Source organism: Rhinoderma darwinii, chromosome 3 (genome assembly GCF_050947455.1).
Source record: "Rhinoderma darwinii isolate aRhiDar2 chromosome 3, aRhiDar2.hap1, whole genome shotgun sequence".
NCBI lineage: Eukaryota > Metazoa > Chordata > Amphibia > Anura > Rhinodermatidae > Rhinoderma > Rhinoderma darwinii.
The window spans coordinates 183,588,583-183,601,241 of NC_134689.1; the positions used below are offsets into that span (position 1 = coordinate 183,588,583).

Below are 12,659 nucleotides of genomic sequence, written 5' to 3' on the forward strand. Positions count from 1 at the left end.
ATGAGTCTCAGGAGTATGGTGCGGCAAACAATGTTGTTCCTTGGGTCAATAAGGAAACAGCAAGTTTTATGTATTCCCCTAGGATTGACTATGCTGAATTAGCTTCCATAGGTGGTATGGTCGTAATTTGCAATTTTTGCGGTGCTCTCAAATGGAGAAAAGAACTCAAGTGGTAAAGTTCACATTGAAAAATTTCAAGAACCTCCAGGACTTATAAAACAACTTTTAAATGGTGACCATCCACAATCAAAACACTTAGACAGTATCCGTTTATATAACAGCGCATTCCAAATGACATCTTTTGGGGCAAAATTAATTACAGAGGGACCATTCATGCCAACCTTCAAGGCCAAGCTTACCATCTCATCGGATCTTTGCTACGGGACTTCATCATGCGATCTACTGATCGCTTATACAATGCTTTGGTATACTTAGTATACCAAAACATTATTGCCTGTCAGTGTAAAACGGACAGGCAATCTATTAGGCCATGCCTCTGGCATGGCCTAATAGCCATTTGTTGAAGGCAGACCTGGGGGCCTTTGTTAGGCCCCCGGCTGCAATGGGAACACGACGGCGCCCCGCGATTTCTTTGCGGGTGTATCGATGGGGTGATAGAGGGAGCTCCCTCCCTCTGTCAAACACATTAGATGTCGCTGTCACTATTGACAGCGGCATCTAATTGGTTAAACTTCCGGAATCGGAGCGCGCTTCGATTCCGGCAGGAGCCAGGCTGTATATAACAGCCGTGCTCCTGCCGCTGATCGTGTGGGAACACTGGCAGTACCCACGCGATCAGAGGATGGATATATCCGTCCTTTTTTGGGAACTAGCACCTGCACAGGACGGATATATCCGTCCGTCATTAAGAGGTTAATTGAAGTTTGTTTATTGTCTGTTTTTTTCCCCTTTGTTTTGAGTATAGTCCAAGGCTAGGAGTTTACTTATAAAAAACGGCATCAGTACGTTTTTCATTGGTCTGCGCGCACGAAGTCGCGGGCTACAGATAGTATACATTTAAAAATACACCCCCATACCTTATACACAGTATACAGCAACCCCAGACTTAAAGGCTATGTTCATAACTTAGGCTTCGTTCACATCTGCTTCAGGGTCCCGTTCTGACGTTTTGTCTGAGCTTTCCGTCAGAATGGAGCATTATTAGCTGGATCCCGTCTGTCAGAGACACGCAGAACCAGCTCTCAGCTGAGCCGTCAGAGTACGATACAGCTTCTATGTATCCAATATACATAGAAGCGGTCCCGTAAATGTTTTATGCTTTTATAAAAGTCAATTTGAAAATGGCTAAAAAAACCTCATATATATATATATATATATATCAAAGGTCTGACAGTCCTCACATACACTACACAACTTCCCAGATATCACATACAGCTTTCCTGATCTCACATAAACTACACATTACCCTACAACTACTACACAGTCCCGAGACCATACATACACTGCACAGCACTCCACAGACATGACACAGTCCCCCAGACCCCACGTACATAACAGCACCCCACAGACATAACACGGTCCCCCAGAACTTTACGTAAACTACACAGCAACTCAAGCACACTACACAGCCCTCCCCCAAATCTTAAACTCTATAGAGCACCCCACATCTCCCATATACCACTTACTTACTACACATAAAAATTCCCTCTCCTATTATAGGGTTCACACTACCCCTGCCATGTACACATACATTATGCAGAAATGTTCCCACACATTACACCCCCCCCCCCCCCCCACACACACACACACACACTTGTCATAAGGGTTTAAATAACTTTTTTTTTTTGTCACGGGAGAGCAATGTTTTAAACATAGACATCCATGCTTACTGATATCTCAGGAGAATAATCATACTAAGCAGGTAGGAGAAAGGCAGAGGGCACCCAGATGACTGCTTCACACATAACCTAGTTCCGGTTACAAACTCTTGCCATAGAGTGAGTTATTTCATACCTGAAACAGCAACCCTGTGCTTCCTTCTTAGCCTAAGTATGCTGTTGAGACATTGATCATTATAGTAGTAACCATAATGTAACGTGGACATTGCACTCATTACGTCATACTAATAAAATTTTAAAAAAGTTGATACTTTGTGTATTTGTTTTTGATTAGCAATTTACTCATATTCATAAAGGAATAATAAGTGGTGATGCCTGCCTCTGACAGACTGCTATGTATGCACATATACAAAGCAGTCAGTCAGTCCCCGCAGAGAGGGGGCGCTCCCCTAATGAACACAATACTCATAACTAGGAGTCCGCTATATTCTTTCATCGCTAGTGTTACCCAAACAGCACAAAAATGTTTGCGCTTTTTGGATAATAGGGTTATGGACCTTATATAGGGCAGCATATTCAGCTGATAGATTCACCTTAATTATTGTTTCTATATTGTGCAAGGACGAAAGGGGCAGGGACAAGGGTGATGATTCTATGCAGAATAAGTTGTAATGCCTCTCGCTTACCATCACATTATAATATGCCCCTGCTGATTTCCATAACCTACTTGTTAAATTGCACAGATTGGTAGTCTTCACTGCAGCCGAGGCAGCCACAATAAGCATCTACAAGAGAAAAAACGGCCTTTGGGTAAATTCCGGCTTTCAAAAAGTCTTCTGAATACCCTCACCACCATTTTGACAGAAGGATTTTTGTTTACATGGTTCATCTGTTGCGATCAATTAACTATTCTGCATGTGAAAACGAGACAGAATGGAACAATTTATTTGCACTGTATGATTCAGTACAAATTGATCCATAATTATTTATAATTACATAAATAAATAATAATTTGGAACACAAACACTACTAGACAAGAGATATTTTATTGCAATAAGGACTCTTTTTCTACAGGAGTAATGAAGCAACAATGTAAACAGAGCAAGCAAAAACACAAAAACAGCAATATATGTTTTACACAAGATGCAAAGTGTAATCTTTAGGCTAATTAAAATAAACAGTCAACGTTTTGTCTATGGCTTGTGTAAAAAGGTGCATTAATCAAATCAGTGGGTCTAGTTATTGCCACGCTGCATTGGGCTTGCGAGTACAGAAAGTGAATATTAAAAATAGCTATATATGGAAATGTAGATTCCATGTGAACCAGGACTGTGAATAATACAAAACAGGAATCATAGTGTCCTGCATGTGGTCTACCGTAATACCTATGTCATAAACACTTTATACATTTGACAAAACAATCCTTTTGTTCATTTCTTAAAAAGTAATTTTAACAACAGTAATGAGTTTGTAAAACAGCCAAGTTTCCCAACACTTGAATATGCCACTGAAACAACTCACACCAACACACTATATACATATAAAGTATCTGTGGCCCCATTTACAATCTATAATACAGGGAAGTTTTTAAAATGTACATGAATCCTATAACTTTATACAAGAAATAGTTATTCTGCTACAGCTAGGCAAGCCTTCAATAAATTACAATCAAGCAATATATTTTAGGTAGCTTTCACACTTCAAGGGTTAAATACATGATAGGTACACATGTCTATTAGCCAGCTTGTTGTGCAAGGTCCAGAATTCCTATTTCGAGTCTTTAGAAATGGCTATTTGCCTTGTATTACTGCTGCTTCTTCTGTTACTTCTTGGTATAGGGAGCAATGATTTGACTCTTGAATTGCCAGGTTCTAGTTTTGGCTTCTGGTCACTGTATTCTGACATCGTATTGTTGCTGAAAGGACAAGTTCCATTCTGTGGAAAGAAAGTGGTTTGACAGTTTAGTTTTCATGGAAGGAAACACATTACACTCTCTTGATTTATAATTGCGACTGTTGAGGGTCAACCCACTTAAAGGGGTTCTCCGCAATCCTTACTTGTTAGAAGGATCCCTCGACAATAAAATCATCACAAAGTGCCCCTCTGCTGGGACCCTCTGCAATCAGCTGTAATCCGTGGGGAAACCTAGCAGTACGTGTTCAATCCCCTGCAGCGCCACCACAGAGGAAATTATTCATTGCATAGTGCACATTCATATTAATGGGTTGTGTGTGTAATGTAGGACAGTAGAAGTACTCCAGAGAGAGGACCTGTCCTGTCTCCACTCTGGGCATAAGATTAGCCCCTCTATTACCTCAGAATTCCCTAATACGATTTATGAATATGGGTGTTTCAAGCTGGACAACCCCTTTAAGGTATGCAACCATGGAATTGCAACACGTGCTATATCCCCAAAGTAAGTAATGCGCTGTGTTTTCATCAGATCACCTGCAGCATTTAATATTGCTGTAGTACTGATTTCTTAATTTTGGAGCAGCTCACTACCATGAAACAAACAATAAATTTGAGATTTTATCAGATGTTAGTAGAAGTACTAATTATTTGTACAACTATTTTAACGATTTACTGGCAAAAGACACCGTAACGTACAAATGTAAAGAGTTATATTACAAATGGTATACTGTACTATAAAAGACAGGAAAGCGATAGAGTTATTCCCATCAGGTTGAATAGATATTATATTCTACACCAGACTTATCCTATCATACTTGCGAATATCATTTGTGCCCTAATCATTTGTAATAAATAAAGGTTATCAATGATTTAACCCATTAGTGACCACCAATATGGCTTTTCACGGCGGTCACTAATAGATTTCCTGTCAGGTTTACACTGACAGGCAATAATACTTTGGTATATGAAGTATACCAAAGCATTATATCAGCGAACGGAAGATCGCATAGTAAAGTCCCCTAGTGGGACTAATAAAATAAGTAATAAATGTGAAATAAAAATTACAGTAAAATAAATAAATCCATTTTTTCCCATAAAAAGTGGTTTTATTTAGTAAAAGTGTAAAAAATAAATAAAACTACACATATATGGTATTTCCGCAACCGTAATGACCCAAACAATAAACTTAATTTAGAATTTAAACCGCAAGGTGAACACAGTAAAAAAAACGCAAAAAAACAATGGCGAAATTGCTATTTTTTTCCATTGTCCCCCAAAAAAGGTCATAATGAAAGTTAATCAATAAGTCCCACGTACCCAAAACAGTACAAAAAAAACAAGCCCTCATATAACTACATTAACGGAAAAATAAAAAAATTACGGCTCTTGGAAAGCGACGATGCAAAAAGAAATAATTTTAGTTCAAAAGAGTTTTTTTTGTGCAAAAGTGGTAAAACATAACTTAACTATACATATGTGGTATCGTCGTAATCGTACCGACCCATAGAATAAAGGTAAAAGTGTTATTTATGCCGCACAGTGAGCGGCTTCAATTTAAACCCCATAGAACAATGGCAAAATTTCAGGTTTTTTTTTTATTCCCCCCAGAAAAAAAAGTTTATAAAAAAGTTACTCTAAAAATGCTATCTACCCCAAAATGGTGTCATTAAAAAGTACAACTAATCCCACAAAAAACAAGTCCTCATATAGCTGTGTCGACGAAAGAATAAAAAAGTTATAGTTCTTTGAATGAGACTATAGAAAAACGAAAAAAATTGCTTCGTCATTAGGGACTAAAATAGGCTGGTCACTAAGGGGTTGATGTAATTTGTATAGATATTGCAGACAGATCTCTTGGGGTCCACACAGCATGCTGTGCTTACACCGTTTCCGTTGCTGTATTTAGAACATGCGTGTGACAGACCTCTATAGAATTCAATAGTCACCATCAGGGGCATAAAGGGCCCCACACCACCTAGGTTACAGCAACATAACTTTTTTTAGCAATTCAGAGCCAGATAGTATTGTCATTTAGCACTTCTTTTGCACAAAAGAATACCCATATAGAAGTGCTAAGGAACAGAAAGTCACCTCTGTTCCTGCACCGGATTGATGCCACCCCGCCCCGCCTCTGGACCCCCTGGCAGTTGGTATGGTTGTAATTATGACTTTGTGTGGCATATAGCACCAAAAAAATACAGCACCTCATCCTTGCTGCCAGTTAATGGCAAAATGCGTGAACAGCATGCTGTAGTTGTGGCATTTTGAGCCTATGGACTTTAATGGACAAAAATGCATAGTTGAAAAAATCTTATGCTGCCCGAGGACCAGGCAGGATAAAGGATGTGTATCACAGAACCTGTGTCTATACAAATGCAAATAATCTTTTGATGAAATGTATTTCAAACTGTATACTTCCCAGTTTTAATTTTTAACATAAATCATTTATAAACTTGTGAGCATTGCTAGGATTAAAAAAATAAAAAAAAGCAGATAAACAAAGCTTTCAGTGATATTTCTAATCACTTAAGACTCCATTCCCGGGTTTGTCCAAAAAATGGATGAATAAATAGCAGTGTGACTGCAATATGTGTTACTTACTTTATATGGCTTTTGATAGAACTGTTTGTTAACTATTGTTGAACTCTGGTCATTTGAAGGGCTTTTAAAAATCACCAGACAGTTATCCAGGTCTGCAATCTGTAGGGATAAAAGCTGATGGTAATACAATATCATGTCATGTACAGATTTGTCCATATTATTGCATATAGCATTGTACAAAATAGAAAACATTATGTGTTTGTTTTTTGCGTCCTTTCTGAAAATTAGAGAAAAAAAGTGTAAATAAAGGGTTTGTATGAGATTTAAAGAGGCTCTGTCACCAGATTATAACTTGACTATCTTCTACATAATCTGATCGGCGCTGTAATGTAGATAACAGCAGTGGTTTTTATTTTGAAAAACGATCATTTATCGATTTATGCTAATGAGTTCCTCAATGGACAACTGGGCGTGTTTTTACTTTTTACCAACTGGGTGTTGTACAGAGCAGTGTATGACGCTGACCAATCAGTGACCAATCAGCCTCATACACTTCTCATTGTTCCAGCCCAGCTTCTTTCAGTGCACAATCACACTGTGTTGTGGATCATGCTGGGCTGGAACAATGAGAAATGCAGGACGCTGATTGATCACGGATTGGTCAGCCTCATACACTCCTCTGTTCAACACCCAGTTGGTAAAAAGTTAAAAAAACGCTCAGTTGTCCATTGAGAAACTCATTAGCATAAATCTAAACTAGCTCATAACTTGCTCAAAAATGATCGTTTTTCAAAATAAAAACCACTGCTGTTATCTAAATTACAGCGCCGATCAGATTATGTAGAAGATAGTCAAGTGATAATCTGGTGACAGAGCCTCTTTAAAGAAGCAGTGCCACTCTTGTCTATGGGCTGTGTCTGGTAATTTAGCTCCTTAAAAATGTCTGCTTTCTATTCTTTACCTTGGTAATGTCTGGTTCTGACTTGCTGGAACACATTGAGTGCAATTCTTTCATAAGATCAGTCTCATCATCAGAACTGGTTGACAGTCTCTGGTCCATGTGGAGAGATCTAGGATGATCACCAACAAGAGATCTGTGGAAGTCATAAATCAGTATTAAAAACAATTATATATAACTGCCCACTTCAAAACAAATATAGCATATTGTAATGTCCATTTTAGCATTATGTTTCTTTTTTTAAAAATGAGGATACATTCTAGAATTCTGGTTCCATTTTCAATTTAGTACTAGCTGTTACAGGGGTTCAGAGATGAGGCAGTAAGGAGATAAGGTAAAGAAGACAAACGAAAATAAGGTAAAGAAGATAGAGACTAAATAAGGTGTATATAAGAAAGTGTTATTTTTAATTCAAAATCTATTGCGCTCCTTTTTTAAAAAATAGAGAGCTCCATTAAAGCGTACCTAACTTCAGGTGACTTTTCAAAATAATGTTACATGTGTGTACACGAGGAATAATACTATTTCTGGCCATTATAAGACTTGTACATGGCATTTGTCTTAACGTTTTCCCCTCTGAGGAATCTCTCTCTAAGGCCGGGTATACACGGGCGGGTGCGTTTTGCGCACGCAAAAAACGCGGCGTTTTGCGTGTGCAAAAGGCACTTAACAGCTCCGTGTGTCATCCCCGTATGATGTGCGGCTGCGTGATCATTATGACACTCCGTTTGGTGCTTTTCTGTTTACATTCATTATTTGACAGCTGTTGCGCGAATCACGCGTGTCACACAGAAGTGCTTCCGTGTGGCATGCATGATTTTCACACACCCATTGACTTCAATGGGTGCGTGATGCGTGAACAACGCACAAATATAGCACGTCGTGAGTTTTTCGCAGCGGACTCACGCTGCGCAAAAATCACGGACTGTCTGCACTGGCCCATAGACTAACATAGGTCCGTACGACACGCGTGAAAATCACGCGCGTTGCACGGACGTATATCACGCTCGTATAAACAAGCCCTAATTCTGTTTTTTTCTGAGATAGTTGGTGGAGACTAACTGCTATCATGTCTGTCATGCACTTCACACAGAAAAGGAGATCCATGCTCTACTATCTCTATCTATTACATATACAGTGGAAGTTTACATACACCTTAGAGAAATTCATTAAAACGAAGTTTTAAGAATGTGAAATGTCAAAATAATACTAGAGACTATGATTTATTTCAGCTTTTCTTTCTTTCATGACATTTCCAGTGGCTCAGAAGTTTACACACACCAAGTTGAATGTACCTTGGAAAATTACAGAAAACTATGTCATGGCTTTAGAAGCTTCTGATAGGCTAATTCACATCATTTGAGTTAATTGGATATATACCCGTGGCAGTATTTTAGGGCTTACCTACAAGGCCTACTTGCCTCTTTGCTTGAAGTCATGGGAGAACAAAAGAAGTCAGCCAAGACATCAACAAAATAAATGGTTGACCTCCACAAGTCTGGTATATCCTTAGGAGAAATTTCCAAATGTTAATTTGTCAAATAATAATATGCAAGTTTAATCACTATTGGGCCACGCAGAAATAATTCCAATCAGGAAGGAGACGTGTTCGGTATTCTAGAGATGAAGACACTCTGGTGCGAAAAAAAATAAAAAAAATCCAAGAACAGCAGCAAACGAACTTGTGAAGATGTTGAGGAAAGATACAAAAGTATCTATATCAACTGCAAAATGTGTCCTATATCCACATGACCTGAAAGGCCACTTAGCAAGGAAGAAGACACTACTCCAAAACCGCCATAAAAAGCTAGGTTACAGGTCATGTAGAAGCGTTGCGACCCTCATGTTGCTGCAACCGTGACGCAATAAACCAAGTTTGAATTTATTGCAACCAGTGGGTTGCAATGTTGCCACATTGACTTTCATTACCTGCAATGCATGGCACGGTGACACAGCAATCTTTGGTCATACAACCTGCGTCTCGGCCAAAGTCGCAGTGCAGCCCTAGCCTAAATGTCAGGAAATGTGAAAAACTGAGTTTTAATTAATGTGGCCAAGGAGTATGCAAATTTGGAACTTCAACTGTATATAGAAGCTGCAGCAGCGTAGAGGACATACTGCAATAGTAATGAGCAGTGTAGCAGAGAATCCAGCACCGGGGTGACATATAACTCTGTCTGTGTCTCTCTCTCGCTCTCTCTGCTCCCTCCTCCTGTTCCCCCTGCCCTGTCTGTCCAAAAACTTCTATGGGAATCAGCGTGTCTGTTTCCCTCTCTTTTCCTGATCCCCGCTCAACTCTCCATAGACTTCTATCCGCAGGCTGTGAAGAGACACACCCCACTTCCTGCCTTCTCTGCTCTGTAACTAGGCATGTATTTTGCTTGACAGCAGATTACTAGAAGGCAGATACCTAGTTTAAGTAACGGCACACAGAATTTCCATGGATAAAACAATTTCACTTTAACAGTAAGTAAATTACATTGTTTACCTGATGTATTACCTATTAGGTTAGCATAAGTTGTATGACAAGTTAGTGTCCATTTAACAGATTTAGACAAAATAATTTTTTTTACTAAATAAATGAAAATAAATAAATAAATCATGAAACAATGAAAATTCTACATGATGGACCATATAGTGTGCAGAAATGTACTGGAAGTTATTAAAAAGCCCTTCCGGCAAAAATGTTTTGGGCCCCTCAGTTTGTAATTGAGGGGGCATAAACAATACCGTGGTTAGAAAACTCAGTGATGGCTTTAGCTTATATTTTCAGCCACCATTTTGGGCCTCCGTTCAGTCACGTAATCCACGATCTGAATAACCAAATCCTACAGTAATCTGCCGTTCAGACTGAAAGTCGGGTTCTCTATTAAATCCCATGATAGCCTTGAGATCACGCCCTTTAGGATTAGCAAAGTGGGCGTGGTCTGCCAGGATATGTAATTTATTAAATATTTATTAACTGGAGTAAAGAGAAATGGTGCAAATTAATTTCATGGCAGGCGCAGACATTTTTTCTTGCCTGTCAGAGTTCAAATTGCACCAAATTAATTAAGAGGTGCGCTCCTTTTGACACTAGAAACTTTAATATTACTATTTTTATAGAACTGTTAAAATCTATGAAAGTGTGACGGGTCACACAATTGTGTGTACAGGGTAAGACTGGCCCACCAGAGTACCAGAGTATCCTTCAAAATGTTCAGACTCAAACTCAATAAAAGACCCAAAGGTGCAGCAGACAATAAATTTATTTGGAGCCAATCACTTGCACTATGGTCCATTTCTTGATTGACAAATAACATATTAAAACGTACTGATGATACATCCTGTGTGTGCGATAAAAACAACAGAGTTCAAAATGTAAGTTAAAATAGGCATGCACGTGTATTATATAGATGAATGTATGAAGATAATATTTCCTCTGGTGGGCTCAAGGAACACCAGTCTGACACTATTTGTCTTCAAGACATACTGGTTACCTTCACCCACATAATTGTTTTTTTTTGGTTTTTTTAAACAGACTTCTAGGTAATGAAGAAAAAAACACAACAATTAAACTGGTCATACTTTTTTTTGTTCCGTGAAGAATTACTTCCATTCTCCATCTCATTCCTTGATAAGTCACCTGCATTGAAACAGTAACTTAAATTAATGGCCGCATTCTCGATTCATTCTAAATGTTATTATTTAAACCATTTCATTAGGATGTCATAGAGCAGGATGTTACCTGCTGTTACAATGGTAGGTATAAAGTCCACCCCATTAGAGGGATGCAGACCTCTAAACCAGCAGATGTTTTTCATAAATAATGCACCATGTAAAAAATTAAAGACAGAGGGCCAGAATAACAATTGGGGATGCTAAATTCATATATGTTATTTCATATGTTAATTCATATGTTAAATTCATATTCATCCTTCGATGTTCTGCTTTATCCAGAATAACATCTACTTCCATGTTACTATGGTGCACAGTTTCGAATCAGACATATATCCTATTGAAGCTCCCTGAGAGAGCCCATGAAAAAGCAGCTTATATTGTTAAGCCCTATATTTGTTGTATAATTTACAAAAACATCTGTGTTACAATTTATGTACATAAAATGTAACCCCTTAATGACCGCCATATGCCTTATCATGGCGGTCATTAAGGGTACTTATGCCATAGCTTCCTTTTCACTGGTTCTGTCATAAGCCCGGGATGGGTGTTCCGTTTCAGCTAGAATGGGTGCCAGACTGTCTAATGACAGCAGTGCTCCTGCTCTAACAATCAGGATCAGAGTTACCTCCGTTCCCACCTGCTTAACCCATTAGATGCATGGTCAATAGTGACTGTGGAATCTAAGTGGCTTCAGAGGGAGACGGCACTGTAACCCCAGTGGCACCCCCATGATGCAATTGCAGGGTACCAATAATTTCCATGACCCTCGGAGGCCTTTACAAAAGTTTCCCAGGTCTGCCAGAGGCAGGGCTTAATACAATGCCTGACAGTTTTACACTAATATGCATAATACACTGCAGTACAGAAGTATTGAAGTAAATTAATAAAATAAATCAGACAATCGCATAATTAAGTCCTATTGTGGGACTAAAAAAAAAAAAAAAAAAGTAAAAAAAAAGATCAATAAAGTTCATAAAAAAAATAAAAAGACCAGAGTAAAACAAATTAAAAAAACATGTTGCCCCTACAAAATGTTTTGTTATGAAAAAAAAGCTACACAAAATTGGTATTACTACGTCCGTAACGACCCCAACTACACTGTGTGCACAATTATTAGGCAAGTTGTATTTTCGAGGATTCATTTTATTATTGAATAACTACAGTGCTGTTGGTCAATCCAAAATGTTAATAAACCTCAAACCTGAATATTTAAGAAAGTGAAAGTGAGGTTTTGGCTTTCTTACGAGAATATCTATGTATGCATAATTGTTGGGCAACTATTAGGCGGGATTCACACGACCGGGTCGTTCCCGAGCCCGAGTGTCGGCCGGTAAAATCGGCCATTTTGCCCGGCCGGTTTGCATAAAGTTATGCATCCGTGCCGGGCCGGGCAGATCCGGACAGTGACATCAGCGGCAGCTCCTGAAGGGGAATCCCCATGTGTTCGGGGATTCCGCTTCAGGAGTTTCCCCTGATGTCACTGCCCAGATATGGACAGGGACATCAAGCGCTCTGTCCAGGAGCGGAATCCCCGAAAACACGGGGATTCCGCTCCTTCAAGGAGCTAAAGTGCGGCTAGCACATAGCAGAGTGGGGAGATACCTCCCTGCTCTGCTATAGTGGCGTCGCTGCAGTAGTAGCAGCCGCAGCAGCAGCTGCTGCTACTAGCGGCGCCATCGAAGGTGTTGCCGGGCCAGGGTGCTTTTAACAAGCAGGGGAAGGGAGCCAGCGCAGCGCTCCCTCCACCTGCTGTACACCCCGGCCCTGCAACACAGTGTACAGCGATG

At 39.4% G+C, this 12,659-nt stretch overlaps 1 protein-coding gene across 1 annotated transcript in view; it reads right to left on the bottom strand.

Moving 5' to 3' along the window:
• Positions 1–2,829: 2,829 nt before the first annotated feature.
• Positions 2,830–12,659, bottom strand: part of LOC142750400 (cortactin-binding protein 2-like) — a 46,216-nt gene continuing 36,386 nt past the window's right edge. Inside the window, exons 9-12 of the mRNA XM_075859403.1 lie at positions 10,780–10,837; positions 7,216–7,348; positions 6,315–6,413; positions 2,830–3,734 (exon numbers count right to left, since the gene is read on the bottom strand). Of these exons, the coding sequence (XP_075715518.1) occupies positions 3,567–3,734; positions 6,315–6,413; positions 7,216–7,348; positions 10,780–10,837 (458 nt within the window). The 3' untranslated portion in view covers positions 2,830–3,566. The remainder of the gene's footprint in view (positions 3,735–6,314; positions 6,414–7,215; positions 7,349–10,779; positions 10,838–12,659) is intronic.